Source organism: Lonchura striata, chromosome 7, assembly GCF_046129695.1.
Source record: "Lonchura striata isolate bLonStr1 chromosome 7, bLonStr1.mat, whole genome shotgun sequence".
NCBI lineage: Eukaryota > Metazoa > Chordata > Aves > Passeriformes > Estrildidae > Lonchura > Lonchura striata.
In genome coordinates this window covers 21,452,288-21,470,650 of record NC_134609.1, presented here as the reverse complement: position 1 = coordinate 21,470,650, position 18,363 = coordinate 21,452,288, and the positions used below count along the sequence as shown (strand labels likewise).

Sequence of the window (18,363 nt, the reverse complement as noted above, 5' to 3'; positions counted from 1 at the left end):
AGATCAAGTAAAGCTTCTCCTTTCCCTCAGGCACCAGCCATATCCAAGATCCACAGAGAACAGTCTGTCTGCCCCCCTCCAGGGATATACTCATCAGCCATGAAGCCTTTGGCAGAGTTGAAAAGAACACCTTCTCAATCCTCAGTCTCAAGAAGAAAAAATCCCTCTTTCAAGGGTCTTTTAAAGATTAAAAAAAAAAAACTTAGGAAAAAAAAAAAGTGATCTACATGAATGAGCTAGTACTTTATTTCATCCCCATGATTTTTTTTTTTTCCCCTCAGCTCTTTTTGCAAATAATTATAACGCCATGAAAGGGAAAGTGAGGAACAAAGAGCTCCAATGCTTGGGTTTCATCATCCAGGAATCATGGCTGCAATTTGAAATGTCACAGGTGCCGAGACTCTCAGATATATAGCAAACCACCCTGTCTTTCAGCATCACGGAATTTGGCCAACTCAGCCCAGAGTCCATTTGCTGCAGTATCAGAAATGAAATGCAGTTCTAGCAGCAATGCAAATCAGATAGCATAATTGACAGACTATAAGTATTAGTGAAGACTGAGTATGTTTCCAGCCAAGAAGCAATACTTCAAACTACACTGGGGACTCAATGTAGAAATCATTGAGTAAGATTCTCTGGACTGCACTATACAATTAGATTATTACAATTACTTCTCTGTACTTTAAATCTATGAATCTGAGGATGTACAGAGCTGCACTTCTACAGAGAGCACCTTTCCGAGAATTCTCTTCCCACGTTATAAACTGGAAATTTATTGTCTTCCCCCCTCTACTTGGGGAAGCAGAGGGCCTTTCCATTCTGTCCACAAAAGCACAAAGAGCTAAAATCTGATTAACTCAGGCTAGACAAGTATGGATAAGAAGATATTTTGTTCAATTCTGGGTGGGTTTTTTTAAAAAACAGGGAGAGAGACTGTTCCAGCAGACTGTACTAATGGATAAGGTAAATTCTTCATTACTGCTAATTTTACAATCAAAATAGGATGTTGTCCCAAGGGTTTTGCTCTTGGTCAAGCAGATGTTAGATGAGGTATTAATCTCTGAGTAATATCTGTGACTGATTTTCTTCTCCTGCATGATCTTGCACAGTGTCTGAGTACAATGCTCCTTCTGCCTTTATAACCTAGGAATTTCTTTAATAGCTCCACGTCCATGAGTCACCAGTGACACAGTTAATACATCACAGCTTATCCCCATATTTGCTTCTAGACATTTTTTTCATTTTATTTAGGATTACACCCAGTATTTCTGGAAGGTATCTGCTCTGAGGAAGACTGCAGTGTCAAGATTCCTTCTCTAAAATGTACCTTGCCATGATAAAATCTAATTCTATGTACAAGTAACTAATGACTTAGTAATTTTGCTCCATGGAGGGTGACTCTTGAAAAGCATAGCAACAGTCTGTTCCAGTGAACAAGTCCTAAGACTCCCTTTATATTGTGATCTCTCCTACCCAACCACCATGAGCTAAAAAAAAAAAAATCACTATCAAGTAGTCCTTGCCTATATTCACCAATTTCCCTAGTACTGTATCTAAAAAATCATCCACTGCCTCACTGTACAAACACAACAGCATTTGCCACAGCTTCATGACTGTTTAAGAAAAAGAAGTGAGATGCTGAGCTGCTCAGGATCCCTCACATTTCAAACTCATCCTTCTGCTCTTCCACCAGCCATTCAGCCAGCACAGCTGGCTTGAGCACAGCTGCTTTGGCAGCACTCACATGTTTCCAGCATTGCTCCAACATCAGCCAGCTGATTTTTGCACTCTGTGGTCTCCATGTGTAATCATTTGGAGAGGGCATCAGAGAGGTGAGATGAGAATTTTTCATGTTCTCAACCCACCAGACCCAAGATCCTATCAAACTGCACATCTGCACTGCAATATTTTGTTTGTTGATGGGATTGAAATTGGAACAGATGCTCTGCAGAGAGCACGGCCTCAGTGTCAAGTTAACACATTTATTGCATATTGTCCAATTTCCATGCTGGCTTCACTACCCTATTTACATAATATTCTAATGGGGACATTTCAAGACAAGGTAGGATAGGTCACAAGATGCTGACAGGCCAAAAGTGTGCTGAATGCACTCAAGGAAAAATTAAGCCTCTCATCTCCTTCCATATTCAGCTTCTAATATAAAGCCTGCTTTTCCCAAGGAATATGGGTGAGAGACCCTCCTATCACTGGAATACTGACATAGGCTTAACAAAAATCCACCAGTGTCTGCCCTCCCTCCCAAAGGCATGACTAACCAAAAGCAGACATCTACCTCAAAGGCTAACATGTACCTTAAGTCCTTTAAAATGGACACTTCTTACCTTCCCAAGAAATCCACACTCTGCTTTAAGGGTGTTTTTCCTAAAACCTGCCTCTGCACTGCTGCAAAATACCCAGTAACTGGAGAACAGGTATTGGGAGGCCAGGCGGGGGAGGGAATGATTATGCTGTATATATTTGCATACTTACAGGACTGCTGTAAGAACAAAGTGTCCAACTGTTTTCCTTAACTGAGCTACTGTAGCCTGGCACCTCTTTTCTAAAATTAGCTCCACTTACAGATGTTGCCATAGTATTTGTTGCCATACCAAGGCACACTTCATAGGTGATGTCATTTGTCATACAGCAGAATGCCAGAGCTGTTTACCAGCTCTGAGCCTTGCTCATTTCTTAAAGCACATCTGTCACCTCCAGAATTACCTACACAGGCTATGAAATATTGGAGGTTTTGAGGGGAAATCCTGCCTGAGATCTGAAATGCAGCATCTGCACCCAGGAGCCAGAGCCCTGCCACAATACCCAGCCCAGGCAGCAGCTCTTGCCAGCTCTCCTGAGGTACCTGATTCCCACAGGGCTGGCCCAGGGAATTTTCTCAGGCTAAGTACCTGATACATGAAGACATGTTTCTCTTCATAATTTTTACAATACCTGACCCAAAGTCTCTGGAAAAATGCCTGGAAACTTTCTGACTTCCTTAGAATCATAGAATAGTTAGTGTTGGACGTGACCTTTAAAGGTCATCTAGTCAAATCTCCTCCAAATTTGGATACTACATTAGTGACCTACATCTAAAAGAGGTTTCCTGTACATATTTCCCCTCTCCAGATTAAATAATCATTGTACGATCCATAGCCATGCTCAGATTTTTAATATTTCTACAACTGAGTTCCCTAGAAGCTTCTGAGAAGAATCTGCATCTCAGATAGCAGTCAAGGAAATTCTGGAGGTCTGGACTATTTGCTCTTGCATTCACTTTCTACTGCTTCTAGAATCAGATGTATGACCAAGTACTTTTTAAACAATTCTCTTCACATTGGTCTAACTTGTCACAAAAGCTGGAACCAGAGTTGAATTTCTGACATGTTTTCTCCTTGTCCCTACTCCCAAGACCCCTTGCAGATTTTTACAAGAGCAAAGGCGAATGTTCAGATGTACAGAAAAATAATCAATGTTGTTCTGACTTCAGTCAGCCCTGAAGTGTATTCTCAGATTTCTGCTGCACAAAGTGGTTTAGAGGAAACATCCAGTCTGTAAGATTCTAACCAGATTTTTTTCTGGATCATTTGCCCACAATGAAAACTCTCAGAGAATAAGCAGCAGGAGAGAGAGATAGATTACAAACACATTCCAAAATAATAGCAACAATTCCAAAATAACAACAACAGAACAGGCAGAGGCCCTGGTCCAAACTTCAAAGGGGAGTCAAGCACAACTCATGTTTTTCCTGGCCCTTTCGCCTACAAAAGTTGCTTTTACTTTCACAGTATCCTGGATTCCCCTTACATTCCAACGTGTTGTTGACAACTTGCCCGTTCTATCCCTTGTGAATTTGCACACATTGTAGACTGTATCTTAAACAGTCAAAACACAGAATTATAAAAGGGAAGAAAGTGCAGAAACCAGCATGTCAACCCTCACCACTCCACCCATTCATTTTGTATACAGAGATCTGGAAAATCGCCTTCACACACTGGGCTGTAGCCACCATCCTTGCTTGTTTGGGCCACGCATGTGTGCACACCTTCCTGACCAGGCACAATAACAGATGGCTTTACAAGAGATGCATGTTGAGACACTCACGTTGAGAACAGCCAAACACTGGCTAGAAAACCAGAGCCATTGTGTGCAGCACTGGCCCTGCTCCCTCTGCACTCTGAGCCAGCACAAGCAGCAAAGGCTCTGCGCCTCTGAGTGTCTGAGAGAGCACAGAGCAATCATAACATTTAGATTCATAAGATTAAGGTCACTTTATGAAATACTTCTAAAGGGAAATCCTTTAGAATTTAGAATCCTTTGGTGCCTCCCCATCTTGTTTACAACTTCCTTACCCTGAGAACCATAATTCATATGAAGAAAAATAAAACCAAGGAAAATAGTACTTTATGCTCCAGCTGTTCTTCGAAAAGCTTGTAAGTCATTACATGTTAACTGAAATTCATTGAAGGCATTAAATCCATTCTTCCCCAAAGCCAGCTCTCTCCCTGAACACCCTCTACTGTTTGAAATGGCAAAGAGAGACAGTGATAGGACCTATTTATGCCTGTTTGAAGGTGAGTCTATACTATCTGATTTTTAATTCCAATCTATCCATCATAATCAGGTACACCACACTGGTCCCTCAAACCACATGTTCCCAGCAGCCTGACCACTGTGGCAGTGTCAAATTCCTTCTTTCCACTTACAAAGGCACCTTATGCTAACTTTAGAGCACCACTTTCCAAGATCAATGATAATTGACTGATTAAGTATGCCTAATGCTGCCAGAATGTGAGCTGATTGTGTAATGGTGCTAATTAGTAACTGCCAGAGCTCATTCCAATTATTAACCTTTATGAATGTCATTTTTGAAGATAGCAGTTTGCAACACAGCTTACTGCAGCATTTGTAATGGTTTTTGTCACATGGGATGAGAAAGAGCACAGCACAATGACCAATGAAACCAAGATAAAACACAAGAAAGGAGCCCTAAGAACAAAGGATTCTGCCTTGGCTTTCTGCAAGTGATACAGGGACTTTAACAATAGAAAACTGGAATATCTGTGCTAAGGAGTTCACGAACTCACTTTTCCACAAGATCTGAGCTCCACAACAACACCACTGCCAAGCATGCTTCAAAAGCTTCCTAGCAGAAAATTCCAGATCCAGTTTCAAATGTGCCAGAGGGACATGTTAAAGTGCCATGTCCAGTGGTGCTCTGGAACCAGACAGACGTAAGAAGAACAAGTTTGCTATTGCATTACTGAGGAAAAGCACCTTTCACATATCTGCACAGGCACAAAACTGATTCTTCTGATATGTTATGTGAGAGAGGACATTTCATGACAAACCACATCATGCACCCTGCTTGGATCAGATTTAGCTACACAACTAATTTAGATCACAGCCTTCTTAACTTCACCCTCACCTGTCCCCTAAACAAAGCATGTGCACTGTCACTAAAAAGAACAATTTCAAAAAGGAAATATGGGCTTCTTGTATGGGCCATGTTCTTGTGCCCATCACTGCTAAAAAGCCACAGGACATACAAACTTTGCAGGTGGTGTGACTAAACCCCTCAGCCCCTACAATTAGACAGTGTTGGTGCAAACCACTCTCCAATCCTCAGCAAGGCAAATGGTCCACCAGTCCCCCCATCATATACTCTTCCAGAAGAGTAACCCCAAAGCTCTTCTTCCTTTGTTCCCCATGCCTTGTACAAAATAGAAAATGCACACTTGAGGGTAAAAAGCTAAATGTTCTGTGGCAACTCTGTATTCCTCATAGACATCCCTTTTATCTTTATTGGTTACACATAATAGAACCAATGGGATTTTAATCTTCCAGGGGACATTTACTCTTTACTTTGCTAAAGGCATGCTGAATGATGTACCATGGTCTACTGCTTACTCTGTAGCTTAACTACTCCATGGCAGTATAACATTATATCTGAAACCTGACATTTGAACAGATGATCTTACTCCCTTGGTTTTCCTCAGCCACCCTCACAGCTGCAAGTAATCCAAAGAAAGGACAAGGTTTCCCACAGAATGGCTTTACAGAGACTTGTGTTGGGGCACCTCATGGTCAAGCTTTTCTGTGATCCCTGCAGTAATTACACAAGAGGGATCATACTTCATGATTTTCCATGGAAACTCATACACCCCTTTGTGCTGATGGATGTTGAGTGATCCTCCTGTTTCCACACCAAGACCTGGGACATATTACCTGTGTGTGAACTACTCTTTTCCAAGCTCCTCCTGACTTCTGCTCTGAACCTACTGCTTTTTAATCACCCCCTCCTCACCAGGACCAAAAATAGAGCAACCAGGCTTCCTTCTTAAAACAAATTATTCCTACAATTCCTAACATTTCAGAGAAAGAGATGCAAGAGGACCAACATGCATTTCTCTTTCCATGCGGGTGATTACTCTTTGAGAGCTCAGATTCCCAAAGGCCAGAACCCAGGTCCCAGTGTGTGTTGCTCTTTCTTTCTGCATACTTGTCCCCAGGCACCTTTGGAACTTCCAGGACCTTTTGTAAAAAGAGTGCCCTGCACTCCTGGCAGTAGTTACAGATAGCTGCAGATTGCTGCATTTTGAATGCACCAGAGCTCACCCAGGTCAGTTCACAGTGCATCTCTCAACCCTGGACAAAATACCTGATTTTGGGGTAAGGCTTGGCAGTAACTGTATTAACAGCCCAGCCATCTTCCTGTCTCCTATTATCATCTTCCTCACAGATACCCTGAGCTAGATACAAGATCTGGAAAACAACATGTAACAGTCCTGTTAGAGATGCCAAAGGATATTACTGGATTTATCACCAACCCAACTTTTCCAATGCACCACCAGATTTCTGCATGCCTGACCTGACCTGCAGGATGCTGAATGCCCAGCTGCTAGTCTGCTTCTAGATTCAGGCATCTGGACAGCAACCTTCAAAGAAAACTGGATATAACTGGATATAACTGACTACTAATATTTATGGGGTCAATTTTACAAAGTAGCTGGCCTTCAAAGACTCAGAAACAAGGCTTAGCAATATGATTACAGCAAGGCCTCACTAATCTTCTATAGTTTTTATTCGGAGGAAGAAATATTATATGTAAAAAATGCACTAGCTTCCTATCATCTAGTAGTTTACAAGAGCTTTCATTTTCACTTGGTCAGACATATACTGTAAAAGAACTGGCTGACAGATTTCACAGACAAAGCACAAGTGGTAAGTAAATAAATCAAAGGCTGTCATCCAGGCTGGGGAAATGTAGCCCTTTGTAAATATTATTTGGAGAAGTGACCACTTCATATGGGGACTTTTAACTTCATTAAAATGAAGTCTAATGCCTAATGAAGCCTAATGAATCTACCATGGGTATAATGAGAGAGACAAACCAGACTAAAAGAAAGATGGAAGTATTTCTTGCAAGTTTTTTAACAGCTTTTCTTCATACTTCTGATTATTTATAGCCATTATAAAATGGCAGTGCATTTGTGGGAAAAAAAAAAAAAGAAAGAAACCACCACAACATAATAAAACATCAATATAAACAGACACAACCATGTTACAGTACTAAAGTACTAAATTCTACAAGCTGCTGTACAAAGCATCCAAGATTTATGGCTAGATCTGAAGCCTAATTGGAAAGAACAGAAAAGCCAAGGGAGAAAGGAGATGGGAAGAGGAAGGAAAAGAACAGCTTGGTTCAAGAGAAATCCTGTAAGCTGATGCAAAGCCTACCTTCAGTGTGGATAGGGGAGCTGCCCTGCAGAACTGCAGCAATCACGAGGTGGTACCAACACAGAAAATGTTCTGTGCAAGACCCTGGTGGCTCCTTATGCAGCCTGACTGCCTGGAGAGTACATGGCAGTATTTATCTCTGACTGATCAGAGGCCAGGGAACTTTCTGAGCCACAGATGAAGTCTTTGCATGTACTACAGTCCTTGAAAGATTTTGTGTCTAAGATTCTAGGAACCTGATTCTAGGATTCTAGGATTCCTGATTCTAGGAACCCACCTAAAACATGGGTAAAAAACAGGCAAGGCGATGCACAGATTGTCCTGAGAACCACGTTCTTCTACTGGGTCTGAACCTTAGGTCAATGCTTCTTTATTCTTCTTGGAACCAAAGAATTGCTGAGGCTGGAAGGAATCTTTGGAGCTTATCTAATCCAACCTCCTGCTCAAACAGGACACCTAGAAGACATTTGCCCAGGATCAGTCCAGATGGCTTTTGAATATCTCCGAAGATGGACATATCACAACCTCCTTGGACAACCTCAGCCAGTGTTCAGTCACTTACACAGTAAAAAATGTTTTTCCATCACATTCAGAGGGAACATTCTGAGTTTCAGTTTGTGCCCATGCATTTTCTCTTTTCTGTCACTGGGCAAACATTTAAAAGAGCGTGGCTCCATCTTCTTTTCCCCCTGCTTTGAAGAATTTGCACTCACTGATGCAATCCACCAGTCCCACTCCAGCCTTCCTTTCTCCAGACTGAAGAGCTCTCTCAGCCTTTCCTCATATGAGAGATGTGCTACCCACTGTCTTTAGCAAGACTCTGTCCATACCACATAACATTGATTTTTAACATACTCTTTTCTGGCCACCTACTTCCCAGTCCTAGTAGAAAAGACTTAGCATGGAAACTCTAATGTAATTTATTAAGAAAGTTTTATTTTTCACTTATCTATTTGCATATTCATAAGCAAATTCAATATGTGGTTTTCATTACTACTGGCACAGATTCCCATTGAACGCATTTGCTACTAATCTGTGCCAACGAAACTCCTCTGCACAGCAAAGAGTGATCAGAAAAAGACATTAGTAAGGTCAAAACAAATTCATCTTTACGTGTGGCTTCCTGCAAAAAGTTTTGCAGTCGACATCCAAATCTCATTAGAATGTAAGATTAGGTAACTCAACAAAAGGAGCTCTCGTTAACGAGAGCAATGGAATTGCTGCTCCAAGCGACAAAAGAAGCGATGGAGTAGCCAATTCCTGTTAACAGGTGCGCCTCTGCTGATGCAGCAACAGTCACAACACCCTCAGGATCTGCAAGAGAAGGTTCTTGGCTACAGACTCCCTCCTGAGTGCTGCCTTGCTGCTTCTAAACAAGTGGGCAAAGCTCTACAAACACACTTTACCTGCCAGCCCTGACAAGATGACTTCATAGATACAGTGAGGCTTCAAAAGGACATTTAGTCTTGGCAAAGCTTCCTCTGACCTGCTCCACCAAAGCCCCAAAACTAAATGCCTGGGAACATGACCAGAGCTTGAAATTAATTGCTGATGAGATAGGATGTCTCCTTTCTTCAGGAGCCATAATCAAAGAAATTCACCAATAAGGACAGAAAAGCTATAATAAATATAGCATATATTAGTTGGAAACACAGGGAAAAGCATATTCTTCCAGCTTCCTAGAACACTTCATTTTTTTTCCACAACAAATTTCATTAGTTCACACTGAGCTCCTAGTGCTAATAAATCTATACTGGAAATATCTTTTGGCCTTAAATTAGCTAAATTTCCCATTTTATTATCTAGCTTTCTTGAATGGAATGACTAGAGATCTGAATAGGTCTAAGTTTCCATTGACCCAGATGAGTGCCTAAAAGGACTATCTTAAATTAAATTATGCCAAAGATACTTTTGATTGGTTTGTTTTGATTTTGGGTTGGGGTTTTTTTGGGTTTTTTTCAAACTATAATTTCAAAGAGCACTTCCAGGCCAATGAAACACCTTTAGTTACAAAATGTGGTAGCATCCAAGAGAAACCAACTGATGGAGATCTCACCTATGATGCAGAAGACTCAAATCCCTTGTTTGAACAAGATGGCTACAGTACAAACATCAAATTACAAATACTTGTGTTGCCTGTTAACCTGCCACAGAATATTCTTGGGAAAGTATATGAAAGAAATAAAAGACAGCATGATTTCTTCCCACGGTCTGTCCTCCAGTTCTCTGGACTTAGAGCTCTCCAGAGCCCAAAACCACTAAAACACTGTGGAATACCATACCTTCAGCACAATCCCAGCAATTCCATTAGAATACTTAAAGCATGACTAGCTCATTGCTGACAAATAGATAACAAAAAAGATGTTTCTGCAACTCTGATCCAACACCTATAGACTTGTCTGTTTCTTCATTGTTATAAAACACTATTATGTTATTCAGCCACCAGCAGAAATATCTTCCATTAATTCACTGAGTCCCCTTTTGAAATCCATTTATGCTTTCATTATTTCTGCCTCACAGCATCCTGTAGCAATGAGTTACACAATGTAATTACTTGAGGAATAAAAAAACACTTCCCTTTATACTTATTCAGAGCAAGGGCTTGATCTTGGGTCTTCCACACATAAGATTAGAATGAGTCTCTCCCTGGAGAGATCCTCAGTCTCTCCTGTTGCAGCTCTTTTGTAGAATATAAATAATTCAAGAGAGATGGCTATGATTCTTACCTGAATCATAGAAAATTTTAAAAAATACAGCATATTTTTTTTCTATGTACATTTTGTTTGGAATTCCACTTTCATCCCAAGAACATTTCCTCAAAATTTAGAAATTTGATAAAACACCTTTTCTTTTTGCTTCCGTGTATTCAGCCAGAAAACGAGAGGTATCCAAAAGTTCCCAGGTCTACTTATTAAAAGGAGCATCCCAGTAGCCCAATTTTACCTATGACATCAACACATATGTACAAACACATAACCTCTCCAGGTATATTCAAAGTGCACATTCCCCACCCAAACGTATCTGCAGCATCCAATGTCAGCCCAGTCCCCTCACAGCCACACGTTTGAACATCACCAAGTTCAGCCCCACTTTCAAGTTGCAAAAGCTTTGTGACAGAGGCACAGAGTGGGGATGTACACTCGGGTGGGACAGGAGTTACCTGCACATGAAAATGTGAACACCTGTGCTCCCACCATGCAACACCAAAATGAGGTTCTGGGGCAGAACACAGCCAAAGCCAGGATTAACCTCTGTCTTCAGAGATTCACAGGTAAAAATAAAGCATGGGCATTTATTTTTAAAGCAGCAGACTATCTAAAACACCATTACAATCTGCAGTTCTGCTCTTATTAATTCTCTCCAATTCAGTAGGAATTTCACCAAGAATAGGGGTGAGCAGATGCGGGGAGTAGCACATTAATAAATCAAAAGTGTTGTTAAAATTTGTAAACTAGTATCTTCGGGGAAGTCTTGGCAATTAGTCTCAGAGTTTTCTTGCCAAACAAATAGTTAATAAATCCAAAAGGCCCCCTGTCTGATGACATCCCCACCCCCACAGAAGGGTCACTAATGAAGCAATTAAGAGACACAACAAATGGACCAGTCAGCAGGCTGGCTCACAAAAGACAAATGAGCTTCATGAAACAAGAGGACTAAGACATCTTAATAAGCAAAGTTGGAACTTCAATCCACACACCACCCAAGACACATGCAAAGGCTTTTAGATTCATTTTCTAGGATAATATTTTTCACATGATTTTGCAGTGGCCTTCTTGGTCTCCACCACCTCTGAGGCAGCCTTAACACAATTACAGCAAGGAACCACCAGAGAGCAAATGTGTGAACATTGCTACTTCTTTTTGGAAAATCCTGTGGGATATAACAGGACTAGGGAAACACTGGGAAGGAGACAAATGAAACTTCTCTACAGAAGTTAGTCTTATGCAAAAAATAAAGTATTAAAAAATGAAGTCTTATCTTTATTACCATTACTGATTTTGCCTAATCCTAAAGCATAGCCCTGAATTTAAGATAAGCCTAATAATTTTTATTATTGGTTCCCAAAACAGACATTTAAAATAGTTTTAACTCACACTATCCCTTTGTTATAATGACAGCATCTCCTTCTAGTTTGAACTGCAAAGAATGAATGCTCTGGACACTACATGAATCATACCATTCAGCTACACACAGCCCAAGCAAATCTGAACAATCCCTTCAGTATATTTCCCAACATCCATAATTAAATATTTGTTTAGATCACACTATGAGGGCCACCATCTTCATTTGCCAGCAGCTAGCTCAGGAGTGAGCCAATATGCAGCTACTCTGCATGTCCCAAAGGGTTCCAGTGTGGCTCCCATGCCAAAATGACATCTATGTATGGCATCAATGACTGCCAGCCAGGCTGAACTGGACCTCCCACTGTGGGGAAACAACTAATCATCAAGAGTACTGGAAGTTAAGAACTGCATAATTCTGAGAGTTTGCTGAAGGTGTGCATTGTGCACTGATTGCAACTCAGGGAGCTGGGAGCCTCGAGGAACAGCTCTTGTCTCACACTGTGGTCATCTGCTGTAGTTCCCCATTCCCTTGGCTCTTCAGCAAATACAATCTGCAACCAACAGCTCTCAACCACAAAGATCTTCATAGCCGACTCCCATAGCCTCAAAAAACTCCATCATTAAGCTGTTATTTACACATTCTAGCCAAAAGCAACACTAGAGATGCCAAACTTTTGGTCACCCTAGTTTCCAAATCCAAGAGAGATCAGGGTGCTTACACACACAGCTGACTCCTTGCCTCAACACCCTGATGGTGTCTCACTGCATATGCAAGAAACCCTTCTCCTCATCAGCAAGGATTTCTGCACTTTGCAGCATTATTAAAAAGTGCCAGAGAAGATGCAATAATGGGAAGCATTACTACTTTGAAAATCAGCTCCATTAATTTTACGCCTGAATACAATCATCCAGAAAATAGCACATATCAAAGATGCATGTCATCAGCATAAAAGTGGAAAATTATAAATGTAATCAAATTTGACAATACTGAGAGGAGATGTCAGCTGCTGGTCATGGAGACTGCATTTCAATACAGCAAACTCCAGGAAAACTGCAAGGGCCCAGTGGAGCCAAACCAGTACTAAACAAGAGGTTATGGCACAAACCAGAATTTGCCATTCATAATGCAGTCTAAATAATGTGTTGATACTGAGAGAGAAACACTCTTAAGAAAGCTCTGTCATGACTTATTTCAGGTTTAGCTTGTTTCACAGAGGATGATATGGAAATTTGAATCATTTTTCAATCTCCTGATCACCAGTCTTAGGAGCTGCTACACTTGGAGCAACCAGACTAAGCCTCAGTTAAGGGCACTTGACACCACATTCACCTTTCCCATAGAGCAGCCCTATGAAGCCAGCTCTGTGTGCCACACACAAACCTAGGACACAGAAATCAGCCTGAGCTGGGACATTTTTGTAATGCTAGAGGTGCACTGTCACCTGCTGAGGGCCTCTGGGGACTGTGGCAGGCTTAAGAGGCAATTCCATGGGAGGAAACAACGTGAAGCCCTCTGGTAGCTCAAACAGAACTGGATGAAACAGCGATGCACGACATGAGGCAGCCTGCAACCAAGCTGGGGGTTTGACTCCTCTCTGCTTCAAACTAGGGCTGCAGCTGCTGCATTTTGCAGCTGCCTCTATTAAAAAGCTGAAAGGTTGTTTTTTTTTTAACTCAACAAAGAGACTGAGACAACAGACTAACCTCTTTCGGCACAGCAGAGGCACAGCAGCCACAAGAGTAAAAAAAAATGCTTGGGGATTTTTGACTGCTACCATGGACACATAATTTCTGGGTTAATAAGAAAGAATATATATATATATATATATATATATATATATATATATATATTTCTTTATCAGCATTTTAGCTTCTTAAACAGAAAGAGTTAGTCACAATTTTGGGTTAATGCATGGGCCAGCATTATGTGCAATCAGGTAATTTAGCCAGGAAAACAGCCAGAGGAGAGGAACTCCAGGAGACCCATCTGAGGTGGTAAAATGGTAGCAGGGACTCAGAGCTGACACATGCAAGTGCTTGCACTTCGGAAGAAAATCTAAACTGCTCCCCACTGCCCAATTAGCTGATGTCTTGCAGCCATGGCTGTGGCATTGATCATAAATAGCTCCTTGCTCACTTGTGCCTCTCCTGTCTTCTGGATCACCATGTTTTGTCTCTCTGTCTTCACCTGAGATTGAGAGCTCCCTTGAGAGGGAAACTGTCTTTTTAGCTACTGCAATCCAAACAAATAAAATAAATGAATACATTCCTGAGTACTAAAGCAGGCAACAATGGAAAACCTTTTATTCCAGTTATCTTAGCAGAAAGAAACTGTTCAATACACTTTGGCTGAAACAGTTGAAAACATTTTAAATATTACAATATCAATTTTAAATACTTATCCAGAATGTTCCCACAACTCTATCTCAATACTGTACATCTTAAACAACTCCTGTGAAGAGCCTGGCACCTACTCTTCAGAGACAGTTCATATTTCATGCAGATCACTCCTGTATGCTTACAGTTCCTCATGGACAATGAAGCTTGATACAGAGATCCTGGCCTACAGACAGTCTGGGAAGCAGAGGTGCTCCAACAGCACTTCAAATCAAAATCATATAAGTTTACAGATTTGAAGGGAAAATTGTTTTACTTTTGTTGGTGGAGGTGTTAGTGGGGTGAAAAAAACTCTACAGAAAGCATATGGCCATCCCTTCATTATTTTTTTTATTTAAAGCAGGAAGGATTCTTAACTACACAGTTAGATAATTCACTAGGCAATGAGAACTGATAAAGGGTTTGCATGTCTAAAAACTTAAATAATTTTTACAGTTATATTTGTTGACCTATGTAAAAGACATCTCTCTATAAATTCATGAGCTACTCACACCATCACACATATAGTAAAGTAGCAATAAAGTAGCTTCCTTTCATAGGAGGAAAATTATCACCTCCACTCAAATCAGTGGGAAAAACAAAAATCTAAACCACAACTGACAGGTATCTCCCGTGACGAAGAAGAGAAATGGCATTCACAAGCAAGGGGGGGGTGGTGTGGGTGTGTGTTTTTTCCTTGAAGCTGGCTGCTTCAAGGCTGGCTGCTTCAGTAGCAATAAAGACCTTTTTTGTGATTGTTTGAGCCCCAGAAGCATGAATTTGGATATTAGAGAAATGTCTGTTTCCCTGCAAGCAAATGCTGACGAGAATTCCTCTGTCTAAGCTCGTACCAGCCTGATATAGGAGCAGTTTTCAAATGTAACTTCTAATTTTCCTCTCTTCCTCTGTTGCTCTCACTCCCTTTTTTAATTACATTCAGGATGTTTTCTTATTGATTTACTTGTTTTTGTATTTAGATGCAGTGATTAGAAATTCTTTTTATATGGCAATTCAGTTTTCCATTAAAAGAAGCCTCTCATGCTATAAACCCAGGGGGAACTGAGGAGGAGATTTTGATGAAAGATGGTATTTGGAGATTGCATTGCACTCTGCTCTATCTCAGCATCCTCTGCCGTGTAATTCATTTCTCTCTGCCACAAAAGCCACATTCCTCCCTTGTGAAGGCAACTGTATTTGCCAAGTGGTCAGGGTAGATATCATACAGCAGCATGGCTCAGATGGGCAGGACTCCTGGCTAGCAGAAAGGATTTGTTGTATTTCCAAAACACAGGGAAAAAAAAAAAAAAAGCCCTTGGAAATGTACAGATCATCTTTTGATACATAGTTAAAGTTGCATTCAGTTTCTGATCTGTATGGGGGCTCAAAGAATCTACAAAAAGTAACTAAAGAAAGCAAACCTCTTGCCAAGAGGCTTACAATCATTCTGCAAAGACAAATCCTCTTTTTAAAATTTTCAAGGTCTCAAAAACGAAAAGGAAATATTGAAAAACACCAATTTAAATAATGGAAAGATTCAGGGGCCTGAATGTGCAAATAGAACAGGAAATCCCAAGAAAAGGAGTATTTCTCTGGCTTATTTCTTACACCTAGTATCTATTTGCATTTCTAAAATGTCCTTAGCAGAGAAACTCATAGATGCTCTCCAAGATTCCATGCTCCCCTGTCGAGTAAAACATGGCTTATTCCTGAGTTTTCCAAGTGGAAAATAAGGTTTAGAGCCCAGGAGATCTATCTACTAGCTCTTACCCTGAGCTTTCCTCACCAACCTAGGAAAAGAACCTGTGAAGTTCTAATTTCTCAACTTCTATCTCCAGGCCCCCACTGGCCCCTATTTCACTGGAGACCAGACACAGAAGTGTTCCAGAACACATTCCCACAAAGCAGTGAGTTTTCCCAGCTGACCAAGTGCTGGATGTTTTCAATTGTATTGATGATTAATTACATTTCTATCACTTTGGGAAGCCTCCAAAAGTGGTGCTGCTATTACCTTTCTGCAGAGCTCAGGTGATGCTGCAAGCTCAGGATTAAGACAAGGTTTGCCTTTTTGTTACATTAGTTATGCAGGGCAGATTGTTTGGCAATTACATTTAAAGTACAATTACTGTGCCATTTGTACTTGCTACGTAAAGAGGCAAAAGTTTTTTAAGGCATTAATACCTTGAAAAGTACCAGGGTAAGTGGAAATGACTGTTCTCTCTTATTAGCAGCATGGTTATTTATACTTTTGCAGATTACCATAGTGCAGTGCAATTAGGCTTCTTAAGTACTGTTCAAATTGAGAAGTTTCAAGAGCTCTACTGAATAATTAACTCTTAAATGCATTTACAGGAATAAACCTTCAGCAAATGGCCAAAGCCTGCTCCAGACAGGGGCTTTTAAATCACGTGTGAAGAAAGAAGCAGAAGAGACCATCTGCCACGAAGGGCTGACACCCAAGCAATGGCTACAATCACTGAGGGTTCCACCAGCTGCATTTTGAGCAGGGTTCACAATAGCTATAATAAACCAGATAAATCTGAAACAAGGCACTTGGTCTCTTCAGTCCTGGCTGCCTTTTCTTTCTTCTTTTTTTTTTTAATGTACCAGGGTAAAAAACACCTGATGGCAATTCTGTTAAAGGCATACTACTCCACAGGTAGGATGAAACAATTTGGTGATTTCAAATACCAAGGAACTGACCTGTTTATAGGGCTGAGTTTGGGGACTGAGGGGATTTTAAGTTATTTCTTTATTTTAAATGCACACACACACACTTCCAAACACACAGTCCAGAAGCATGCTTCCCCAGGGCAGGACAGCCTATCTCTCATGCTAGACTAGGAACATGGCAGCTATGTGGCACCATACAAGTACATCCACAGTGGAGAGGACACTGTGGCATCTCCAGTTCTTCTGGAGCTACTCTCCTTACAGCCCAACACACAGTCACTACCAAGATGACCCTCTTAGCTCACAGGGGTGAGGAACAAGGCCAGCATCAGCTAAGATTATATCTTACACTGTGTTTTATTCCTTCTCAGACACAGTTCCAGCAAGTGTGTATCCATCTATAGAGCCTGTTCTCACTGCCAGCCTCACAGTAGAGAGAGGAAGGACACTCAAAGCTGAGAAGGAAACCAAGCTCCTCTGTGTGTCAGGGAAGTGCCATTACATGATGAAACCCACTTGTTTGCAGACCCCACTTCATTAAAGGAATGTGTCCTAATCTTGCATCCCTTTCCCAAAGAGCAGCTCCATTTGTCTCAGATTCCTTCCCAGCTCCTTGTCTGAAGAACTCAGATATTGCCCCATGCCCACAGCCCAGGCCAGCCCCCAGACACAGCACAGCCCTCCATGCCCATTGCTGTGATTTCCAATTTCCACATACCTCCACAGTGAGCTCTCTGTGACACTCCCCAGGTTGAAGTCATAGAGCTTTGTCAGAATGAGAATCACCTAGAGAGGGAGGGAGGGAGAAAGAGAGAAAGGGAAAAGAGGAGGAAAAAAAAAAGGTTGATGTTAGATTTTATAACAATACACAGGGCATATGAAACCACCTAAAGGAAAGCTGAGCATTTATCCATTAAATTTGCAGTATTATAGGATAAAGTAGGTTTAAAAATAAAATGGAAAATCATTAGCTTAGCACATTGTATAACCAGTAGCACGTATTTTAATCCCAAAATGTTTTGCATTTGAAGTAAAACATGCCACCAGGAATTAATCAGACTTTGTGAGCTGACCTCTCTGCAACTATGATTATTCAAAGTCAGGGATGGAATCAAATGCACCCTTGTTAATTCAATAGCTCAATCTAAAATTACAGTCAATTTCTTTTGTCTCTCAACATTCTATCATTAATTATTCAGTCTCCACAGAACAAACTGGCAAATTTGTTTTTATGTAGATCCCCATCCACCAAAACAATCCATCTTGCCTAGAGTCAGCTTTGTTTTCTCCACCTGCTGTCACTGACTCCAGAGCCCGGGAATTCCAACATGCCATCACCTTCCCACAGTGGTAAGAGGGACACAGAGCATGACATTTTGCTTATGCACTGAGCAAGACAAACCTTCACTTGGATCTTTAGTGCTCACAGACAGTCAGAGGCCCCAGGAATCACTGACTTTCTGGAGAAAAGACTCCTGAGTTATGCCCCTGCAAAACTGAGGTTAGGGGAGAGGGA

General features: G+C 41.1%; 1 protein-coding gene across 1 annotated transcript in view; it reads right to left on the bottom strand.

The window, feature by feature from the left end:
- SORCS3 (sortilin related VPS10 domain containing receptor 3) overlaps positions 1-18,363 on the bottom strand; it is a 267,756-nt gene that overhangs the window by 165,162 nt on the left and 84,231 nt on the right. The window contains exon 2 of the mRNA XM_021536263.3: positions 17,566-17,633. Within this exon, the coding sequence (XP_021391938.2) occupies positions 17,566-17,633 (68 nt within the window). The remainder of the gene's footprint in view (positions 1-17,565; positions 17,634-18,363) is intronic.